The sequence below is a fragment of the Mytilus trossulus genome, chromosome 13 (assembly GCF_036588685.1).
Source record: "Mytilus trossulus isolate FHL-02 chromosome 13, PNRI_Mtr1.1.1.hap1, whole genome shotgun sequence".
Lineage (NCBI taxonomy): Eukaryota > Metazoa > Mollusca > Bivalvia > Mytilida > Mytilidae > Mytilus > Mytilus trossulus.
In genome coordinates, this window is record NC_086385.1 from 2,539,746 (window position 1) to 2,565,404 (window position 25,659).

At 32.0% G+C, this 25,659-nt stretch overlaps 1 protein-coding gene across 2 annotated transcripts in view; it reads left to right on the top strand.

Moving 5' to 3' along the window:
- Window positions 1-25,659, top strand: part of LOC134695494 (uncharacterized) — a 42,608-nt gene that overhangs the window by 5,708 nt on the left and 11,241 nt on the right. The window contains exon 2 of one of the 2 annotated variants that reach the window (XM_063556771.1): window positions 16,245-16,427. The exons of the other annotated variant lie outside the window; for it this stretch is intronic. Coding sequence (XP_063412841.1) covers window positions 16,245-16,427 — 183 coding nt within the window. The remainder of the gene's footprint in view (window positions 1-16,244; window positions 16,428-25,659) is intronic. 2 annotated transcript variants of the gene reach the window in all.

Genomic DNA, 25,659 nt, shown 5'->3' on the forward strand with positions numbered 1-25,659 from the left:
ATATGTAAGGATTATTTATAACCAAAAAGCTTCACAAATTTAAAATTGCTTGAAAATATTACATCTTCATGTAAGGCCCCCTTTCATTGAAAAACCTCAGTTTTTAGGCCCAGGCTGATATAGATTGGACTTTTGAATAATTATGCTAAGTCTGATAAATCAAAGGAGTACTCTATTGCTTTTAGTTCATAATAAATGATATATTAGGGCATTTAAAAAGTATTTTTTTTGCAATATTTTAATTTTCAAAACCCAAAGTGTTGATAGATGAAATTATTCAATTTTAACGTCAAAATTTAACACGCAAAGATGAGTATAGAATTTAACATATTGTCTATAATATATATTCTATTGTTATGAAACTTTGCAAGCAGTGTTATAATTTATTAAGCCTTGGTCATACCAAGTTTTTTTAAGATTTGTCAACTCTTTCTATCCTAAGAGGTGAAGTCTGTAAATATAGAATCTGTACTTTGGCACCTTCCCTAAATGATTTGGTGGTGTCAATTTGTCAAATAGCATGAAACTAAAGGATTTAAACTTTTATTTTATAGAATTTCTGCAAAAGTGACCAATTTTGGCATTTTATGGTCAAAATATATAGGCATTTTAAGGCTTTTTCAATATTGATGCATACATGCATGGCATCCTGACTTTCTATCTGACAGGTTTTCATGTGTCAATACTTGCGTTTCTATGCCTTTATCTAGTTCTTTTACTTCTTTATGAACTCAGAATCTACAGAAAAGAAGATTATCTTAGACAATATGTACAAAATATGTTGTATAAATGACCCTTGTCTAACGCCCTGTTTGCATGAAGTCAAAAGTGGGGTTCTTGGTACATAAAATTTGAAGTCCACAATAAAGACCTCACTAAATTTGTATCAAAAGCACTTTACAATGTCTATTGTACCTGTTCCATCTCACATAATATCTTTCTCTTCTTCTGTAGGATAGCAAGTGGTTTAAATATAAGCCTGTTGAGACTAAAATTGCATTCAAGTTTTTCATTAAAAAGGCAAAAATCTTTGTATCAGACCATACTGTCTGTAAGAAAAGTCAATTGCAAGAGCCTTTTTGTGCTCAGATTTCTTGTATCATGTCACATGAGTATAGAAATGATAAAAAAGACACAATTTTTTATTTCTTATAGATCAATATGCATTTTTTAATGTAAACATGTGGCACGGCCTAAATTGACCCTTATTTTTTTCCAGTCTTACTTGGCTTAGGACCCTTTTAAACTAATATGATATGTTATTTGTGACTTTTCTTTCCATTTAAAATACATTAAATACATATGTAAGGATTATTTATAACCAAAAAGCTTCACAAATTTAAAATTGCTTGAAAATATTACATCTTCATGTAAGGCCCCCTTTCATTGAAAAACCTCAGTTTTTAGGCCCAGGCTGATATAGATTGGACTTTTGAATAATTATGCTAAGTCTGATAAATCAAAGGAGTACTCTATTGCTTTTAGTTCATAATAAATGATATATTAGGGCATTTAAAAAGTATTTTTTTTGCAATATTTTAATTTTCAAAACCCAAAGTGTTGATAGATGAAATTATTCAATTTTAACGTCAAAATTTAACACGCAAAGATGAGTATAGAATTTAACATATTGTCTATAATATATATTCTATTGTTATGAAACTTTGCAAGCAGTGTTATAATTTATTAAGCCTTGGTCATACCAAGTTTTTTTAAGATTTGTCAACTCTTTCTATCCTAAGAGGTGAAGTCTGTAAATATAGAATCTGTACTTTGGCACCTTCCCTAAATGATTTGGTGGTGTCAATTTGTCAAATAGCATGAAACTAAAGGATTTAAACTTTTATTTTATAGAATTTCTGCAAAAGTGACCAATTTTGGCATTTTATGGTCAAAATATATAGGCATTTTAAGGCTTTTTCAATATTGATGCATACATGCATGGCATCCTGACTTTCTATCTGACAGGTTTTCATGTGTCAATACTTGTGTTTCTATGCCTTTATCTAGTTCTTTTACTTCTTTATGAACTCAGAATCTACAGAAAAGAAGATTATCTTAGACAATATGTACAAAATATGTTGTATAAATGACCCTTGTCTAACGCCCTGTTTGCATGAAGTCAAAAGTGGGGTTCTTGGTACATAAAATTTGAAGTCCACAATAAAGACCTCACTAAATTTGTATCAAAAGCACTTTACAATGTCTATTGTACCTGTTCCATCTCACATAATATCTTTCTCTTCTTCTGTAGGATAGCAAGTGGTTTAAATATAAGCCTGTTGAGACTAAAATTGCATTCACGTTTTTCATTAAAAAGGCAAAAATCTTTGTATCAGACCATACTGTCTGTAAGAAAAGTCAATTGCAAGAGCCTTTTTGTGCTCAGATTTCTTGTATCATGTCACATGAGTATAGAAATGATAAAAAAGACACAATTTTTTATTTCTTATAGATCAATATGCATTTTTTAATGTAAACATGTGGCACGGCCTAAATTGACCCTTATTTTTTTCCAGTCTTACTTGGCTTAGGACCCTTTTAAACTAATATGATATGTTATTTGTGACTTTTCTTTCCATTTAAAATACATTAAATACATATGTAAGGATTATTTATAACCAAAAAGCTTCACAAATTTAAAATTGCTTGAAAATATTACATCTTCATGTAAGGCCCCCTTTCATTGAAAAACCTCAATTTTTAGGCCCAGGCTGATATAGATTGGACTTTTGAATAATTATGCTAAGTCTGATAAATCAAAGGAGTACTCTATTGCTTTTAGTTCATAATAAATGATATATTAGGGCATTTAAAAAGTATTTTTTTTGCAATATTTTAATTTTCAAAACCCAAAGTGTTGATAGTTGAAATTATTCAATTTTAACGTCAAAATTTAACACGCAAAGATGAGTATAGAATTTAACATATTGTCTATAATATATATTCTATTGTTATGAAACTTTGCAAGCAGTGTTATAATTTATTAAGCCTTGGTCATACCAAGTTTTTTTAAGATTTGTCAACTCTTTCTATCCTAAGAGGTGAAGTCTGTAAATATAGAATCTGTACTTTGGCACCTTCCCTAAATGATTTGGTGGTGTCAATTTGTCAAATAGCATGAAACTAAAGGATTTAAACTTTTATTTTATAGAATTTCTGCAAAAGTGACCAATTTTGGCATTTTATGGTCAAAATATATAGGCATTTTAAGGCTTTTTCAATATTGATGCATACATGCATGGCATCCTGACTTTCTATCTGACAGGTTTTCATGTGTCAATACTTGTGTTTCTATGCCTTTATCTAGTTCTTTTACTTCTTTATGAACTCAGAATCTACAGAAAAGAAGATTATCTTAGACAATATGTACAAAATATGTTGTATAAATGACCCTTGTCTAACGCCCTGTTTGCATGAAGTCAAAAGTGGGGTTCTTGGTACATAAAATTTGAAGTCCACAATAAAGACCTCACTAAATTTGTATCAAAAGCACTTTACAATGTCTATTGTACCTGTTCCATCTCACATAATATCTTTCTCTTCTTCTGTAGGATAGCAAGTGGTTTAAATATAAGCCTGTTGAGACTAAAATTGCATTCAAGTTTTTCATTAAAAAGGCAAAAATCTTTGTATCAGACCATACTGTCTGTAAGAAAAGTCAATTGCAAGAGCCTTTTTGTGCTCAGATTTCTTGTATCATGTCACATGAGTATAGAAATGATAAAAAAGACACAATTTTTTATTTCTTATAGATCAATATGCATTTTTTAATGTAAACATGTGGCACGGCCTAAATTGACCCTTATTTTTTTCCAGTCTTACTTGGCTTAGGACCCTTTTAAACTAATATGATATGTTATTTGTGACTTTTCTTTCCATTTAAAGTACATTCAATACATATGTAAGGATTATTTTTAACCAAAAAGCTTCACAAATTTAAAATTGCTTGAAAATATTACATCTTCATGTAAGGCCCCCTTTCATTGAAAAACCTCAGTTTTTAGGCCCAGGCTGATATAGATTGGACTTTTGAATAATTATGCTAAGTCTGATAAATCAAAGGAGTACTCTATTGCTTTTAGTTCATAATAAATGATATATTAGGGCATTTAAAAAGTATTTTTTTTGCAATATTTTAATTTTCAAAACCCAAAGTGTTGATAGATGAAATTATTCAATTTTAACGTCAAAATTTAACACGCAAAGATGAGTATAGAATTTAACATATTGTCTATAATATATATTCTATTGTTATGAAACTTTGCAAGCAGTGTTATAATTTATTAAGCCTTGGTCATACCAAGTTTTTTTAAGATTTGTCAACTCTTTCTATCCTAAGAGGTGAAGTCTGTAAATATAGAATCTGTACTTTGGCACCTTCCCTAAATGATTTGGTGGTGTCAATTTGTCAAATAGCATGAAACTAAAGGATTTAAACTTTTATTTTATAGAATTTCTGCAAAAGTGACCAATTTTGGCATTTTATGGTCAAAATATATAGGCATTTTAAGGCTTTTTCAATATTGATGCATACATGCATGGCATCCTGACTTTCTATCTGACAGGTTTTCATGTGTCAATACTTGTGTTTCTATGCCTTTATCTAGTTCTTTTACTTCTTTATGAACTCAGAATCTACAGAAAAGAAGATTATCTTAGACAATATGTACAAAATATGTTGTATAAATGACCCTTGTCTAACGCCCTGTTTGCATGAAGTCAAAAGTGGGGTTCTTGGTACATAAAATTTGAAGTCCACAATAAAGACCTCACTAAATTTGTATCAAAAGCACTTTACAATGTCTATTGTACCTGTTCCATCTCACATAATATCTTTCTCTTCTTCTGTAGGATAGCAAGTGGTTTAAATATAAGCCTGTTGAGACTAAAATTGCATTCAAGTTTTTCATTAAAAAGGCAAAAATCTTTGTATCAGACCATACTGTCTGTAAGAAAAGTCAATTGCAAGAGCCTTTTTGTGCTCAGATTTCTTGTATCATGTCACATGAGTATAGAAATGATAAAAAAGACACAATTTTTTATTTCTTATAGATCAATATGCATTTTTTAATGTAAACATGTGGCACGGCCTAAATTGACCCTTATTTTTTTCCAGTCTTACTTGGCTTAGGACCCTTTTAAACTAATATGATATGTTATTTGTGACTTTTCTTTCCATTTAAAATACATTAAATACATATGTAAGGATTATTTATAACCAAAAAGCTTCACAAATTTAAAATTGCTTGAAAATATTACATCTTCATGTAAGGCCCCCTTTCATTGAAAAACCTCAATTTTTAGGCCCAGGCTGATATAGATTGGACTTTTGAATAATTATGCTAAGTCTGATAAATCAAAGGAGTACTCTATTGCTTTTAGTTCATAATAAATGATATATTATGGCATTTAAAAAGTATTTTTTTTGCAATATTTTAATTTTCAAAACCCAAAGTGTTGATAGTTGAAATTATTCAATTTTAACGTCAAAATTTAACACGCAAAGATGAGTATAGAATTTAACATATTGTCTATAATATATATTCTATTGTTATGAAACTTTGCAAGCAGTGTTATAATTTATTAAGCCTTGGTCATACCAAGTTTTTTTAAGATTTGTCAACTCTTTCTATCCTAAGAGGTGAAGTCTGTAAATATAGAATCTGTACTTTGGCACCTTCCCTAAATGATTTGGTGGTGTCAATTTGTCAAATAGCATGAAACTAAAGGATTTAAACTTTTATTTTATAGAATTTCTGCAAAAGTGACCAATTTTGGCATTTTATGGTCAAAATATATAGGCATTTTAAGGCTTTTTCAATATTGATGCATACATGCATGGCATCCTGACTTTCTATCTGACAGGTTTTCATGTGTCAATACTTGTGTTTCTATGCCTTTATCTAGTTCTTTTACTTCTTTATGAACTCAGAATCTACAGAAAAGAAGATTATCTTAGACAATATGTACAAAATATGTTGTATAAATGACCCTTGTCTAACGCCCTGTTTGCATGAAGTCAAAAGTGGGGTTCTTGGTACATAAAATTTGAAGTCCACAATAAAGACCTCACTAAATTTGTATCAAAAGCACTTTACAATGTCTATTGTACCTGTTCCATCTCACATAATATCTTTCTCTTCTTCTGTAGGATAGCAAGTGGTTTAAATATAAGCCTGTTGAGACTAAAATTGCATTCAAGTTTTTCATTAAAAAGGCAAAAATCTTTGTATCAGACCATACTGTCTGTAAGAAAAGTCAATTGCAAGAGCCTTTTTGTGCTCAGATTTCTTGTATCATGTCACATGAGTATAGAAATGATAAAAAAGACACAATTTTTTATTTCTTATAGATCAATATGCATTTTTTAATGTAAACATGTGGCACGGCCTAAATTGACCCTTATTTTTTTCCAGTCTTACTTGGCTTAGGACCCTTTTAAACTAATATGATATGTTATTTGTGACTTTTCTTTCCATTTAAAGTACATTCAATACATATGTAAGGATTATTTTTAACCAAAAAGCTTCACAAATTTAAAATTGCTTGAAAATATTACATCTTCATGTAAGGCCCCCTTTCATTGAAAAACCTCAGTTTTTAGGCCCAGGCTGATATAGATTGGACTTTTGAATAATTATGCTAAGTCTGATAAATCAAAGGAGTACTCTATTGCTTTTAGTTCATAATAAATGATATATTAGGGCATTTAAAAAGTATTTTTTTTGCAATATTTTAATTTTCAAAACCCAAAGTGTTGATAGATGAAATTATTCAATTTTAACGTCAAAATTTAACACGCAAAGATGAGTATAGAATTTAACATATTGTCTATAATATATATTCTATTGTTATGAAACTTTGCAAGCAGTGTTATAATTTATTAAGCCTTGGTCATACCAAGTTTTTTTAAGATTTGTCAACTCTTTCTATCCTAAGAGGTGAAGTCTGTAAATATAGAATCTGTACTTTGGCACCTTCCCTAAATGATTTGGTGGTGTCAATTTGTCAAATAGCATGAAACTAAAGGATTTAAACTTTTATTTTATAGAATTTCTGCAAAAGTGACCAATTTTGGCATTTTATGGTCAAAATATATAGGCATTTTAAGGCTTTTTCAATATTGATGCATACATGCATGGCATCCTGACTTTCTATCTGACAGGTTTTCATGTGTCAATACTTGTGTTTCTATGCCTTTATCTAGTTCTTTTACTTCTTTATGAACTCAGAATCTACAGAAAAGAAGATTATCTTAGACAATATGTACAAAATATGTTGTATAAATGACCCTTGTCTAACGCCCTGTTTGCATGAAGTCAAAAGTGGGGTTCTTGGTACATAAAATTTGAAGTCCACAATAAAGACCTCACTAAATTTGTATCAAAAGCACTTTACAATGTCTATTGTACCTGTTCCATCTCACATAATATCTTTCTCTTCTTCTGTAGGATAGCAAGTGGTTTAAATATAAGCCTGTTGAGACTAAAATTGCATTCAAGTTTTTCATTAAAAAGGCAAAAATCTTTGTATCAGACCATACTGTCTGTAAGAAAAGTCAATTGCAAGAGCCTTTTTGTGCTCAGATTTCTTGTATCATGTCACATGAGTATAGAAATGATAAAAAAGACATAATTTTTTATTTCTTATAGACTCAATATGCATTTTTTAATGTAAATATGTGGCACGGCCTAAATTGACCCTTATTTTTTTCCAGTCTTACTTGGCTTAGGACCCTTTTAAACTAATATGATATGTTATTTGTGACTTTTCTTTCCATTTAAAATACATTAAATACATATGTAAGGATTATTTATAACCAAAAAGCTTCACAAATTTAAAATTGCTTGAAAATATTACATCTTCATGTAAGGCCCCCTTTCATTGAAAAACCTCAATTTTTAGGCCCAGGCTGATATAGATTGGACTTTTGAATAATTATGCTAAGTCTGATAAATCAAAGGAGTACTCTATTGCTTTTAGTTCATAATAAATGATATATTAGGGCATTTAAAAAGTATTTTTTTTGCAATATTTTAATTTTCAAAACCCAAAGTGTTGATCATGTTGATAGTTGAAATTATTCAATTTTAACGTCAAAATTTAACACGCAAAGATGAGTATAGAATTTAACATATTGTCTATAATATATATTCTATTGTTATGAAACTTTGCAAGCAGTGTTATAATTTATTAAGCCTTGGTCATACCAAGTTTTTTTAAGATTTGTCAACTCTTTCTATCCTAAGAGGTGAAGTCTGTAAATATAGAATCTGTACTTTGGCACCTTCCCTAAATGATTTGGTGGTGTCAATTTGTCAAATAGCATGAAACTAAAGGATTTAAACTTTTATTTTATAGAATTTCTGCAAAAGTGACCAATTTTGGCATTTTATGGTCAAAATATATAGGCATTTTAAGGCTTTTTCAATATTGATGCATACATGGCATCCTGACTTTCTATCTGACAGGTTTTCATGTGTCAATACTTGTGTTTCTATGCCTTTATCTAGTTCTTTTACTTCTTTATGAACTCAGAATCTACAGAAAAGAAGATTATCTTAGACAATATGTACAAAATATGTTGTATAAATGACCCTTGTCTAACGCCCTGTTTGCATGAAGTCAAAAGTGGGGTTCTTGGTACATAAAATTTGAAGTCCACAATAAAGACCTCACTAAATTTGTATCAAAAGCACTTTACAATGTCTATTGTACCTGTTCCATCTCACATAATATCTTTCTCTTCTTCTGTAGGATAGCAAGTGGTTTAAATATAAGCCTGTTGAGACTAAAATTGCATTCAAGTTTTTCATTAAAAAGGCAAAAATCTTTGTATCAGACCATACTGTCTGTAAGAAAAGTCAATTGCAAGAGCCTTTTTGTGCTCAGATTTCTTGTATCATGTCACATGAGTATAGAAATGATAAAAAAGACACAATTTTTTATTTCTTATAGATCAATATGCATTTTTTAATGTAAATATGTGGCACGGCCTAAATTGACCCTTATTTTTTTCCAGTCTTACTTGGCTTAGGACCCTTTTAAACTAATATGATATGTTATTTGTGACTTTTCGTTCCATTTAAAATACATTAAATACATATGTAAGGATTATTTATAACCAAAAAGCTTCACAAATTTAAAATTGCTTGAAAATATTACATCTTCATGTAAGGCCCCCTTTCATTGAAAAACCTCAATTTTTAGGCCCAGGCTGATATAGATTGGACTTTTGAATAATTATGCTAAGTCTGATAAATCAAAGGAGTACTCTATTGCTTTTAGTTCATAATAAATGATATATTAGGGCATTTAAAAAGTATTTTTTTTGCAATATTTTAATTTTCAAAACCCAAAGTGTTGATAGTTGAAATTATTCAATTTTAACGTCAAAATTTAACACGCAAAGATGAGTATAGAATTTAACATATTGTCTATAATATATATTCTATTGTTATGAAACTTTGCAAGCAGTGTTATAATTTATTAAGCCTTGGTCATACCAAGTTTTTTTAAGATTTGTCAACTCTTTCTATCCTAAGAGGTGAAGTCTGTAAATATAGAATCTGTACTTTGGCACCTTCCCTAAATGATTTGGTGGTGTCAATTTGTCAAATAGCATTAAACTAAAGGATTTAAACTTTTATTTTATAGAATTTCTGCAAAAGTGACCAATTTTGGCATTTTATGGTCAAAATATATAGGCATTTTAAGGCTTTTTCAATATTGATGCATACATGGCATCCTGACTTTCTATCTGACAGGTTTTCATGTGTCAATACTTGTGTTTCTATGCCTTTATCTAGTTCTTTTACTTCTTTATGAACTCAGAATCTACAGAAAAGAAGATTATCTTAGACAATATGTACAAAATATGTTGTATAAATGACCCTTGTCTAACGCCCTGTTTGCATGAAGTCAAAAGTGGGGTTCTTGGTACATAAAATTTGAAGTCCACAATAAAGACCTCACTAAATTTGTATCAAAAGCACTTTACAATGTCTATTGTACCTGTTCCATCTCACATAATATCTTTCTCTTCTTCTGTAGGATAGCAAGTGGTTTAAATATAAGCCTGTTGAGACTAAAATTGCATTCAAGTTTTTCATTAAAAAGGCAAAAATCTTTGTATCAGACCATACTGTCTGTAAGAAAAGTCAATTGCAAGAGCCTTTTTGTGCTCAGATTTCTTGTATCATGTCACATGAGTATAGAAATGATAAAAAAGACACAATTTTTTATTTCTTATAGATCAATATGCATTTTTTAATGTAAATATGTGGCACGGCCTAAATTGACCCTTATTTTTTTCCAGTCTTACTTGGCTTAGGACCCTTTTAAACTAATATGATATGTTATTTGTGACTTTTCTTTCCATTTAAAATACATTAAATACATATGTAAGGATTATTTATAACCAAAAAGCTTCACAAATTTAAAATTGCTTGAAAATATTACATCTTCATGTAAGGCCCCCTTTCATTGAAAAACCTCAATTTTTAGGCCCAGGCTGATATAGATTGGACTTTTGAATAATTATGCTAAGTCTGATAAATCAAAGGAGTACTCTATTGCTTTTAGTTCATAATAAATGATATATTAGGGCATTTAAAAAGTATTTTTTTTGCAATATTTTAATTTTCAAAACCCAAAGTGTTGATAGTTGAAATTATTCAATTTTAACGTCAAAATTTAACACGCAAAGATGAGTATAGAATTTAACATATTGTCTATAATATATATTCTATTGTTATGAAACTTTGCAAGCAGTGTTATAATTTATTAAGCCTTGGTCATACCAAGTTTTTTTAAGATTTGTCAACTCTTTCTATCCTATTAGGTCCGAGACCACAATTGTCGTCCCTTGATTTTCGTTGTTCACGAATATAGTCCCTAGTGTAATCAGTGGGTTACTTGCCAAAATTTTTTATACCCCTTCCAAATTTATTTCTCCATGTTTAATGCCTCAAATTGTAAGTAGGGGGGTGAAATTACACTGTAAAAAAATTTGGGTCCAGAATTTTACAAGAAAGTAGTGATTTGGTCCAGCTGTCAAAAGATTTCAAGACACCCTAAACACAAAATTGTCCATATTTTGAGTTAGAGGCGATGAAGTTTTCTATAATTTTGATATAATTTGTCCCAAAAGTAGTACAACACACTGTAAAAATTTCATTGAGAAAGCGCAGGTGGGATTTTTTTGATTTTCATTTATGTTCTAAAAGAAATGCACTACGAATTAATTGTGTTCTCGGACCTAAGAGGTGAAGTCTGTAAATAAGGCTTTTTCAATATTGATGCATACAATGTATTATCCTCCTACAGATAAGAAATTTGCTCCTTGACCTTGGTTGAAAACTGAATATTTTCCACAATGAATCAGGAATTAATAGTAAAAAACTTGATGACAGCTCTGTGAATTTGGGCTATTTCGGCCACTACAAATGAACTTCCAAAAAATTAAAAGTAATAGGTTCAGAAAGATAATTTTTGAAATGTTTAAAAAGATCTCTTTACTGGACAATAATAAACAAAAGGTTGGAGGTGAAGTGAAAACACCAATAAATATTATAATACGACAACAAAACAATTTTTGAGGTTGTATAATGGTATGATGCAGTCGTCTGCGGTGGCATCTGTAGACGCTTCACTTCCGGACGATAACTTACATCCAAGTTCTAGTTGACCAATCCTTATAGAATTTTAACACAATGTTCCTTGGCACAAAATGAAGGCTGGTATTGTGGCCCGTCCGTTTGTAAAAAAAAAAGGACCCAAAGCTTAGCTCTGACTGTTTCCGAGTTATAAAGGGCCAAAATCACACTTTTTTTAAATTTTATTTTTCATGGCATTTGTTTCTTTGGATTCCTCATGACCTTAGTTTTCGGTAGGGTGTTGATAGATTTTGCCTGGCTACCGTTTCTCAGCTATAAGGGGCCAAAGGAGGCCAAAATAGCAATTTTATAAAGTACATTAATTTTAAGCTCACCTGACCCAAGTGAGCTTTCCTCATCACTTGGCCTCCATTATCGTCCGTTAACTTTTTACATTTTGAACTTCTTCTAGAGAACCACTAAATGGAATGAAACCAAACATGGCATGAATGTTCCTTATGAGGTGCTAACCAAGTGTTGTTTTTTTGTTGTCGATCTGTGATCCGAGATGGCCGCCAGCAGGGGACTTAGTTTAACATAGGATCTTATGGGAAATACATACAAATATCTTCTCCTAGAGAACCACTGAATGGATTGAAACCAAACATGGTATGAATGTTTCTTATGAGATGCTGACCAAGTGTTGTTACTTTGTTGCCGATCTGTCATCCAAAATGCCCAACAGGGGGGGGGGCTTAGTTTAACATAGAACCCTATGGGAAATACATACAAATATCTTCTTCTAGAGAACCACTAAATGGATTGAAACCAAACATGGTATGAATGTTTCTTATGCGATGCTGACCAGGTGTTGTTACTTTGTTGCCGATCCATCATCCAAGGTGGCCACCAGGGGGAACATAGTTTAACATTGGACCCTATGGGGAAATGCATTCAAAGATCTTCTCTTCTGAAACTACTATACCAGTTGGAACGAAACTTGATCACAATAGCCCTTGGATGGTCCCCTTTAAAAATTGTATCTGACAGTTCCACACACGATCCAAAATGGCCACCAGCGGTGAACATAGTTTATCATTGGACCCTATATGGAGATATGCATTCAAATGTCTTCTCTTCTGAAACTACATGTACTATACCATTTGGAACAAACCTTTTTACATTCGGACTTGGCTACCAGAATAAAAAGACTAATTTTGATGCCTGCCTTCAGCAGGTGAGCGATACAGGCTCTTAAGAGCCTTTTGTTTTATTTTTCATCAGATTATATGAGGACTTGTTTCTTTGCATTCCTATTGACTTCAGCTTCCAGTAGAATGATGGCAAATTTACCCTAGCTCCTACATTTTTGAGCTATAAGGAGCCAACAGAGGCAAAAATCACACTTTAACAAAGTACCACAATTTTTAAAAATTTGAAACTTTATCTCACATTTCTGTGTATGACCAAGGTTGGGCGGTAAATTCAACCCCCGGTATTTACCTGACTGGCAAATATGACTCAAGTGGCAAAAACTGGCAAATACTGGTCGATTGAACTTTTTTTTACCTTAAAATGCTTTAAAAATCATAACTAAGTTAATTTAAAATAATACTCTAATAAATATAATGACTTTTAAATGGATTTGTTAATTATTTATATGATTTTAACCATAGGTTATAACATATTTAACAGTTAAAGCTGAATTTTTCCCACACAAATTTATTTGGTACATGGTATCTTAAATTTTAACCATATAAAATTTAATTTAAAAAAAAAATCTTATTATCAGTTAACTTTAGCCTTATATCTATCCCATACCACATAGCTACAAAAGGCCCCAAAATTAATGTAAAACATTTCAAACGAAAAAATTTATGGCATAATTTATGTACAAAATAATGAATGAAAAAAATTTGTTACACTGCAACAAACGACAACCACTGACTTACAGACTCATGGCTTGGGACATCACCACAACAAAGACACTAAGTACTGATATGAGAGAACTCGCAGTACTGACTGCTAGTTCAAAGTCAATCAAAAATAATTTAAAAAAAATATTCATCTTAGACTAAAATGTTTTTAATTTTTGAAAAGACTTCATATTATATTATATAATACTTCAATTGTACCTTCTATGAGCAAAATAAAATATGAAAACAAATTAATCACTAAAGAAACAGTTCCCAATTGTCCCACATTTAAACTTCCCAATTGTCCCACAAACATATTCCAGATTGTCCCACAAAATTTCATTACCTTTTTACCTGTAATTTCATAAAGTGGGACAATCGGGAAGACACCGGCCTAATTAAGAAGAACATGGGTCATAAATTGTAAAAACAACATGTTTCAAGAAATTGTTTATCCAGGGTAACATAGGACAGTCAGAGACAGGGATCATGGGGATGAAAACAATAAAATAAATGATTTCCTGTTCTAAACAGAGGTTAGAAAATTAATTTAGATGAAAGGAAAAAGAGGGGTCATAGGTACAGATTGAGCTATGGTATGGCTTCAACCCTTGAATACATTATAACAGTCAGACAATTTCTGGTCATATTCACTGATATTACAGTACTGTTAACTTGTACCAATTCACAATGAAATCCAAAGATCCCATTTGCAATATGTTTTAAGTAGTAGACAAAGACAACAAGACCACTGTTACATGTCTGGAATCCATTTCCATTTTTATTATTGTTTTGGGAAGGTTAACTTTCTGGTAATAAGACCCGTCACGGCCTGGCTGGGGAATTGGGTAGGCAAATGCTCACATTAATCTGTACCGATACAGGCTCCAAATGTCCTCCTTTATACGCCATAACTATGGTGGTGCTCCTATTTAAAGGAGGCTCATACGGAGACAAGAAGAAGTTATCCTGATTTTCTGTGAAATAGAGAGTGAAAGTGTGAATATTTGCATACCTGCCAAGTTTTCAAAATGCCCATGGGGGTTTTGCGTGCAAGATGGCTGCCGTACTCCTAAAAAAACCTTCAAGGGGGCCTTCAAATACAGTGTAATGTTGTTTTTTGGCTTCTTCATACTTTAATAAGCCTCAATTCATTGTAAAATTAATAGTTTTGTTAAAATTTTGAACAAAATTGCTCTTTGAAATTTCAATTTGGGAGCCTCCATGGGGGAAATCCCCCGCAAATAGTGACAGTTGGCAGGTATGTATTTGATTAGTTTGAGTATTGAAGGCTGAATTTGTTAATTATTTTTAAAATAGTATTTTCTATAATGGAAATATTACTCTAAGTCATTTATTTTTATAATAGTAAAATTAATTGTATTCAATATAAATAGTAAAATAAAAGTGTAAAACTAACCATTAAAATCCTTTATTCAGTATAAATAGGTTTAACTTTATCTTAAACACTAAGCCAATTGACCAGGATAAATAAAACTACTCTAAAAGGACATGTTAATATATAAATTCCAGGATGGTCAATTCAATTGACCAGTATTTGCTGGTATTTACCGGTATTTACCGCTGGCATGGAATTTATGGATAAATGCCGGCATTTTGCCAACCCTGTGTATGACCAACATAATATTGTCTCCATACTGGTTTTAAATGTACACTTATTCAACATGCTGAGGTTGTATCTGATGCGCTTTTGGGATTGTCCAATGTATGCACTACCGTGCATACTTTCTGGCAGCTTTAACTTGAATGTTTATAACCCTTGAATAATGAAATGTGGATGAAAACTGTCTCCGGACGAAAATTGTCAACGTTGCTCTATATACCTTACTATATGGGGGTTATACTAAAAAAACACCTTGCAAATTTTTGCATTTAATGTTCATACATGTATTTATGTAAATATTTTGAATTTTTTAAACAGTTACAAGGTTTTTTACAGGTGTACAAAATATATACATGTATGTTATTTCTATTGCTCCTGTGTGTTTGTTTGGCTGTAAGAGAAAAAAACTCTTTTAGTAGAGCTACATGTATAATTGTAGAATAAAGTTGAGGCCTTAAAAAAAATGTGTTGTTTCCGGTAAAGTCTTTTTCAAAATCAGAAAAATCTTTCAAAATTTTTTTTTTTTTTTATGGTCATAGTTTGGGTAACTTCAAACACTTCCCCATTCATAACACATTCAGCTTTTAAATCATCTGGTTTTTGAACATCTCTGTTTAAAAGTAGTAATGGACCTCCACATCAGAGAGCAGCATTTGATGGGAGGAATCAGGAATGGACACGTAGGCCAAATTTTTCGGATTTATGTTTTGCCGACGCCATAAAAAGATTAGGGTCGGGGGTAAAAAATAGGGTTAGTCGGGTTACCCGAAACACTTAATTCTTTTTTTAGGCTGGAGAATGTGAAAAATGGTTAAGTTGTATTATCGTGAAGAATTATTCTGGTTTCTGTGACTTTATAACATGCAAAAAATTGTAAACACAAAACTTTTTACAATTACTTGGGACACCTGCGTTAGGAAAAGTTTTGATCATGTTGTTAACCAAATCAATTAATGCAAAATGTGTATAATTTGTGTTGATTTTGTCACATTGTAAATACATGTGACACAAAATAATTTTTATTTAGGTGACATCATTCACACAACAAATAATCCATGTAAGTGAAGCTTCTAGTTATTCTTCTTTCACTTTATTTTCTGACAGATAAACACCAGAAATGTCTTTCGATTTTATGGAATCGTAAAATCAAAACAGAATCTGAGATTGTTGGAATATTAGCACATCATTTATTTGGACCTCTTGTGGATGGAGTTAATATAATTGAAGGCAAATCTAGGAAATCGTTTTGTTGTAAAGCAGATTTAAAAGTTGGAAATACATCATTTGGTAAGTAAAGTACATGTACAAATGCTAGGTCTATTGGTTATTTCACTTAAAAAAGTGAATAGAAAATAATTTCATTATATCCATGCACATACATGTGATGTCTCTTCATCTTCCAAGAGTCTCCCTGATCTAACCAAATGAAATCTTACTCCTGCCAGGAGCAGCAAATCTCCCGGATCTGTAGAAATTATTTCAGGTGTCAATTTTAAATAAATACAGATTAATACATGACCTTTTCCATATTGGCCTGGTTATCCCGGGACCCCTTATCAGCCCAAGGCATTAATTAGCATTCAATACATATTTATGTACCATTGTAACCTATATAATCCAGATTTGACCTTGACCCATGATTTCTCGAAAACTGCAAGATATAAAATTATGTGAAAATTATATCAAATTCTCAGTGTTTCCGAAGATCTGCTGTCATTTTCTGGACATTCTCTCCAGTAGTAGTTAAATTTTTAATCTACCACATCACATATTACCTGACCGAAAACTTGTTGGGCAAAGAAAAACAATTTTTGGTGGAAATTTCACTTAATTCAAGACTAAATTCAAAAATTTTGAACAACTTGTCCATTTCATTTGACCACCCCTCACAATTATTATAATTGTCATCATTGTCAGTATTAAAGAATGTTGTCATTCATTGTCAGTAAGAATGTTGTCATCATTGTCAGTAAGAATGTTGTCATCATTGTCAGTAAGAATGTTGTCATTCATTGTCAGTAAGAATGTTGTCATCATTGTCAGTAAGAATGTTGTCATTCATTGCATTAGCATCTTCCTGTTCTTCATATATCACTTGTAAGGCCTCAAGTTTTCAAAAATCAGTTTCTTAATTTTTTTCCCTCCTTTCCTCGTCAGTTTCTTCATGTTTTTTTTATTGCTTTTGCCAGGGATGGCCCCTGCCATGTACTTCAGCCCCAACATCATTTTTATACGACCACAAAAAATTTGAGGTCGTATAATGGTATGATGCTGTCGGCGTCTGTTGTCTGTAGATGCTTCGTTTCCGGACGATAACTTTATTTCTAGTTGACCAATCCTTATGAAATTTTAAACAATGTTCCTTGGCACAAAAGGAAGGCTGGTATTGCTTTTGGGTATTGTGGCCCTGTCCTTTTGAAAAAAAGGCCAAACGGGGCAAAATTGGGTGTATTCGTATATTTTGATGTAGAACCTTTACTATTTGTCAGTTTTTGATGGAGTTTCTTTCATTGTGTTCCTAACAAAATCCCCCATCTGGAGTATGTCAACTGATTTATTGTGGAATTGACCATTTTCGGGATACATTTTGCCCAAAAAGTGTAATCTCAAAAAAAATATTGTCTTTTTTAGCTCACCTGGCCCGAAGTGCCAAGTGAGCTTATGCCATCACTTGGCGTCCGTCATCGTCTGTCGTCTGTCGTCCGTCGTCTGTCGTCGTAAACTATTTCAAGAATCTTCTCCTCTGAAACTACTGGGCCAAATACTTTCAAACTTTAACTGAATGTTCCTTAGGGTATCTAATTTATAAATTGTATCCGTATTCCGAAGTTTTGATCTATCAACAAACATGGTCGCCATTGCTAAAAATAGAACATAGGGGTCAAATGCAGTTTTTGGCTTATAACTCAAAAACCAAAGCATTTAGAGCAAATCTAACATTTGATAATATTGTTTATCAGGTCAAGATCTATCTGCCTTGAATTTTTCAGATGAATCAGACAACCCGTTGTTGGGTTGCTGCCCCTGAATTGGTAATTTTAAGGAAATTTTGCTGTTTTTGGTTATTATCTTGAATATTATTATAGATAGAGATAAACTGTGAACAGGAATAATGTTCAGCAAAGTAAGATTTACAAATAAGTCAACATAACGGAAATGGTCAGTTGACCCCTTTAGGATTTATTGCCCTTTATAGTCAATTTTTAACCATTTTTCGTAAATCTTAGTAATCTTTTACAAAAATCTTCTCCTCTGAAACTACTGGGCAAAATACTTCCAAACTTTAACTGAATGTTCCTTAGGGTATCTAGTTTGTAAATTGTATCCCAAGGTATGATCTATCAACAAACATGGTCGCCATTGCTAAAAATAGAACATAGGGGTCAAATGCAGTTTTTGGCTTATAACTCAAAAACCAAAGCATTTAGAGCAAATCTGACCTGGGGGTTATATTGTTTATCAGGTCAAGATCTATCTGCCCTGAAATTTTCAGATGAATCAGACAACCCGTTGTTGGGTTGCTGCCCCTGAATTGGTAATTTTAAGGAAATTTTGCTGTTTTTGGTTATTATCTTGAATATTATTATAGATAGAGATAAACTGTGAACAGGAATAATGTTCAGCAAAGTAAGATTTACAAATAAGTCAACATAACGGAAATGGTCAGTTGACCCCTTTAGGAGTTATTGCCCTTTATAGTCAATTTTTAACCATTTTTCGTAAATCTTAGTAATCTTTTACAAAAATCTTCTCCTCTGAAACTACTGGGCAAAATACTTCCAAACTTTAACTGAATGTTCCTTAGGGTATCTAGTTTGTAAATTGTATCCGAAGTTATGATCTATCAACAAACATGGTCGCCATTGCTAAAAATAGAACATAGGGGTCAAATGCAGTTTTTGGCTTATAACTCAAAAACCAAAGCATTTAGAGCAAATCTGACCTGGGGTTATATTGTTTATCAGGTCAAGATCTATCTGCCCTGAAATTTTCAGATGAATCAGACAACCTGTTGTTGGGTTGCTGCCCCTGAATTGATAATTTTAAGGAAATTTTGCTGTTTTTGTTTATTATCTTGAATATAATTATAGATAGAAATAAACTGTAAACAGCAATAATGTTCAGCAAAGTAAGATCTTCAATTAAATCAATTTGATAAAAATTGTCAATTGACCCCTTAAGGAGTTATTGCCCTTTAAAGACTTTTTTCACAATTTGTTCATCATGTTGACTTACTTTAAAAAATCTTCTCCTTTGAAACTGCTGTATCAATTTCAGCCAAACTTAGGCTAAATGCGTTTCAGAGTATCTAGTATAAATTTTATATTTTATTTCCTTGTATGTCAAGAAACATAGCTACTATGGCTAAAATAGAACATAAGGAGAAAATGATTATTTTTTTTGGCTTTTGAAGAAAATAGGACGATCCAAAAAACATTTAAATAAATTGATAAGCCAAAATAATCATTGATGAGAGATTTAACCAAAAGAATTAAGGTGAGCGATTCAGGCTCTTGAGAGCCTCTTGTTTTATTTTAAGTCTGATTTTGGCTGCATTTTTTTTTTTAATGGATTTCCTATAAAAATTAAACATAGAGCTCAGCAATATTTTTTTTTTATAATTCTTTCAATTTCTGAGCTATAAGGGACCAAAGGAGGTCAAAATCACACTTTTACTAATACAAATTACCTAAATTTTTTTATTTTTCATCAGATTTTAGTGGGATTTGTTTCTTTGGATTCCTCTTGACCTAAGCTTTCAGTAAAGTGTAGAGGGATTTAAATAGCTTTTACCGTTTCTGAGCTACAAATGTATAAGGGGCCGAAGGGAGCCAAAATCACACTTATTCAAAGTACCTCAAATTTTTATTTTCCCATCAGATTTTCATGGGATTTGTTTATTTGGATTCCTCTTGACTTCAGCTTTCATAAGGGTGTCATTGGAGCTATATAAGGGCCAAAGGGGGCCACAATCACACTTTTTCAAAATGCCTCAAATTTTTGTTTTTATACAGTTAGCTCATTGTGATCAGGACATCTGTCGCTGTCGATTACTGTGTATCGTGTCAAACCGTTAATTTCAGATTAAACTCCCAGATTTCTCCTAACCTTTCCTCTAAACACCGCCAGATTTATTGCTGTGTAGTCCAATAAAATTTAGTTAAATGTACCTGTTGTAAATTCAATAATCAGCATGGTTTTTTTTTGGATGTGATGAGCATTTTGTTTAAATTATTTTTTCATTGCTGGGAATGACATTGTTTAACCATTTAAAATATAAATTAACCCCTTTGATATTTTTGTTTTGAACAACACTAATTTAAAGATTGAATTCATTTGCGTGGTTGCAGAAAAAGTGCATCAAGATCCAAAGACGTACATTTTGGTACACACAATTTTTGTCAAAACACATGGCACACGTTTTGTGTAACAGACACGTTTACTTCATGTTTTCTAGAATATTTCATACTTCACGGCGGTTTTCACATTTTACAAGAAGACAATGCATTTAAAATTATTAAAAATATGCAAACTTGAGTGTTCTTCACGATTAAGAGAATTCAGCCTATTGTACCCTGCTCCCGGATGATGTACAAACATCTTACAATGGCAGTATTGTTGGAAACTCTGGTTTTCCATAAGTAAACGCAGCTTGTTGGAAAATATGCAAATTGTCTAAAAATAGAATTTAAATCATTCAGTCAAAAATCTTTGTATTTATTTATTAGATCTACATAGGTCAAACAATGTGAATGTTGCAATTTTATGCATTTTCGTAGACCATGTGTACCCAACACATCAATTTATTTTCAACACATGTGTCCCCGTAATTTTCAAGGGCGATTTATTTATTTTTTTATCAAGGACAATTTATATTTTGTATCAAACTATGATCATTAGCACAAACTATAATCTTTGTAACAGTACAAGTGTTTAAATGTCAATGACACTGCAATCAACTGGTGTGTTGGTCAGTAATAGATCAAACGAACACAGGTAATAAACTTCGCGGTGTTTTGGGTATTTTCCTTTTCTGGGCAACTATAATGACACCATAATTCGAATTTTTCCTCCAGGTTTACGCCGATGAATTTATGGTAAATATAGGCGTTTGGCAGTGTCTCACTGTTTTATTACTTGGTGATGGAAGGGAGGGAACCTTTTCGCGTTGAGCTAACTGCACTCACTTCAAATGTACACTTGTTCAACTTTCCTGTGTCAACATGCTGAAGTCATATCATGAGCTTTGGCAACTGATGTCTAGCATCTGATATTTATGCTGATTGTATTAATAAAGCAATTGATTTCAATGAAAACTTAAAGAATGTTAAATTCAGAATTGAATCAAAAGTTAAGAAAAAAGTTACCAGGTACAACGAAACTATGTGCATTCAGCACGCTCATGCGATCAATGGTATTCAATAAATCCATGTAAAACATCCATATTCCATGGCTTTCTGCAAATACTTTTTGAGCATTTTCTAAAATCACACTTTTACAAAGTACCTCAATTTTTAGCTCAGCTGACCCAAAGGGTCAAGTGAGCCTTCCTCATCACTTGGCGTCCGTTGTCGTCCGTTAACTTTTTATACGCCCGTCGTCTTTTAAAACGGGACGTATTATGGTATACCGTTGTCCGTCCGTCTGTCCGTCCGTCCGTCGTCCACACTTCGGACAATAACTCAAAAACACTTTCACCAATTTCCATGAAACTTAAGTGAATTGTTTAGATCTATTGACATAAGCTCCCTTTCGTTTTTTATTTATTTCACATTTTAAGTTTTGGATTTATGGGGCTTTATTCATAAAAAAGGGGGGCTTTTCAACACTTCGGACAATAACTCAAAAAGTCTTTCACCAATGTCCATGAAACTTTGTTGAATTGTTTATATCTATTGATGTAAGCTCCCTTTCAATTTTTATAAATTTCAGATTTTAAGTTTTGGATTTATGGGGCTTTATTCATAAAAAAAAGGGGGGCTTTTCAACACTTCGGACAATAACTAAAAAGGGTTTCACCAATGTCCATGAAACTTTGGTGAATTGTTTATATCTATTGATGTAAGCTCCCTTTCAATTTTTGTAAATTTCAGATTTTAAGTTTTGGATTTATGGGGCTTTATTCATAAAAAAAAGGGGGATTTTCAACACTTCGGACAATAACTCAGAAAAGCTTTCACCAATGTCCATGAAACTTTGTTGAATTGTTTATATCTATTGATGTAAGCTCCCTTTCAATTTTTATAAATTTCAGATTTTAAGTTTTGGATTTATGGGGCTTTATTCATAAAAAAGGGGGATTTTCAACACCTCGGACAATAACTCAAAAAGGCTTTCACCAATGTCCATTAAACTTTGGTGAATTGTTTATATCTATTGATGTAAGCTCCCTTTCAATTTTTGTAAATTTTAGATTTTAAGTTTTGGATTTATGGGGCTTTATTCATAAAAAAAAGGGGGATTTTCAACACTTCGGACAATAACTCAAAAAGGCTTTCACCAATGTCCATGAAACTTTGGTGAATTGTTTATATCTATTGATGTAAGCTCCCTTTCAATTTTTATAAAATTCAGATTTTAAGTTTTGGATTTATGGGGCTTTATTCATAAAAAAAGGGGGATTTTCAACACTTCGGACAATAACTCAAAAAGGCTTTCACAAATGTCCATTAAACTTTGGTGAATTGTTTATATCTATTGATGTAAGCTCCCTTTCAATTTTTGTAAATTTCAGATTTTAAGTTTTGGATTTATGGGGCTTTATTCATAAAAAAAAGGGGGATTTTCAACACTTCGGACAATAACTCAAAAAGGCTTTCACCAATGTCCATGAAACTTTGGTGAATTGTTTATATCTATTGATGTAAGCTCCCTTTCAATTTTTATAGATTTCAGATTTTACATTTCCGTGTTATGAATTTTCATGCTTAAAAAAGGGGGGATTTTCCAATTTTTGGACAATAACTAACAATTTCACAAAATTTTATGCAACTTTGATAAATTGTTTATATCTATTGACATAAGCTCCCTTTCCATTTTTATAAATTTTAGATTTTACGTTTTCTTAAGTAATGAATTTTTATACTTAAAAAAGGGGGATTTTATGAAACTTTGGTGAATATATTAATGTAACATCCCTTTTGATTTGTATATATATTTCTAGTTGATCATATAAATTCATTTAAAGCATAAAAGACAAGTTAAAAGAGTAACAGGCGTATCATGCGCTAAAGCGCAGCCCTTTATTACATTTTGAACTTCTTCTAGAGAACCACTGAATGGAATGAAACCAAACATGGTATGAATGTTCTTTATGAGGTGCTGACCAAGTGTTGTTACTTTGTTGTCAATCCCTCATCCAAAATGGCCTCCAGCGGGAGACTTAGTTTAACATACATGTAGGACCCTATGGGAAATACATGCAAAGTACTTTTTTAGCTCACCTGGCCCGAAGGGCCAAGTGAGCTTTTCCCATCACTTTGCGTCCGTCTTCCGTCGTCCGTCGTCCGTCGTCGTTAACTTTTACAAAAATCTTCTCCTCTGAAACTACTGGGCCAAATCAAACCAAACTTGGCCACAATCATCATTGGGGTATCTAGTTCAAAAAATGTGTGACGTGACCCGGTCAACCAACCAAGATGGCCGCCAGGGCTAAAAATAGAACATAGGGGTAAAATGCAGTTTTTGGCTTATAACTCAAAAACCAAAGCATTTAGAGCAAATCTGACATGGGGTAAATATGTTTATCAGGTCAAGATCTATCTGCCCTGAAATTTTTAGATGAATCGGTCAATCGGTTGTTGGGTTGCTGCCCCTGAATTGGTAATTTTAAGGAAATTTTGCTGTTTTTGGTTTTTATCTTGAATATTATTATAGATAGAGATAAACTGTAAACAGCAATAATGTTCAGCAAAGTAAGATCTACAAATAAGTCAACATGACCAAAATGGTCAGTTGACCCATTTAGGAGTTATTGCCCTTTATAGTCAATTTTTAACCATTTTTCGTAAATTAAAGTAATATTTTACAAAAATCTTCTCCTCTGAAACTACTGGGCCAAATCAAACCAAACTTGGCCACAATCATCTTTGGGGTATCTAGTTTTAAAAATGTGTGGCGTGACCTGGTCAACCAACCAAGATGGCCGCCACAGCTAAAAATAGAACATAGGGGTAAAATGCAGTTTTTGGCTTATAACTCAAAAACCAAAACCTTTTGAGGAAATCTGACATGAAATAAAAATGTTTATCAGGTCAAGATCTATCTGCCCTGAAATTTTCAGATGAATCGGTCAATTGGTTGTTGGGTTGCTGCCCCTGAATTGGTAATTTTAAGGAAATTTTGCTGTTTTTGGTTTTTATCTTGAATATTATTATAGATAGAGATAAACTATAAACAGCAATAATGTTCAACAAAGTATTATCTACAAATAAGTCAACAAGACTGAAATGGTCAGTTGACCCGTTTAGGAGTTATTGCCCTTTATAGTCAATTTTTAACCATTTTTTCGTAAATCTTAGTTATCTTTACAAAAATCTTCTCCTCTGAAACTACGGGGCCAAATTAATCCAAACTTGGCAACAATCATCTTTGGGGTATCTAGTTTAAAAAATGTGTGGCGTGACCAGGTCAACCAACCAAGATGGCCACAAAGGCTAAAAATAGAACATAGGGGTAAAATGCAGTTTTTGGCTTATAACTCAAAACCAAAGCATTTAGAGCAATCTGACTTGGGGTGAATTTGTTTATCAGATCAATATCTATCTGCCCTGTAATTGGAAGATGAATCTGACAACCTGTTGTTGGGTTGCTGCCCGTGAATCGGTAATTTTAAGGAAATTTTGCTGTTTTTGGTTATTATCTTGAATATTATTATAGATAAAGATAAACTGTAAACAGCAATAATGTTCAGCAAAGTAGGATCTATAAATAAGTCAACATGACCGAAATGGTCAATTGACCCCCTAAGGAGTTATTGTCCTTTATAGTCAATTTTTAACAATTTTCATAAAATTTGTAAATTTTTAATTAACATTTCCACTGATACTACTGGGCCAATTTCATTATAGATAGAGATAATTGTAAGCAGCAAGACTGTTTAGTAAAGTAAGATTTAAAAACACATCACCATCAACAAAACACAATTTTGTCATGAATTCATCTGCTTCCTTTGTTTAATATTCACATATACCAAGGTGAGCGACACAGGCTCTTTAGAGCCTCTAGTTATGTAAATCTAATCAAATGTTTCTCTTTTGATTCTAAGAAATTCGTTATTAAGTTAATATACTTTGGTGCCGATCAGTCAACAAACATGGCTGCCAGACGCGGACTTAGTTTAACATTGGACCCTATGGGAAATACATGTAAAGTACATTTATATCAGAACCGTTGAACTGAATGTAATCAAACTTTACACAATTGATTCTTAGAAAGACGTTATTAAGTTAATATACTTTGGTGCTGATATGTCAACAAACATGGCTGCCAGGCGCAGACTTAGTTTTAACATTGGACC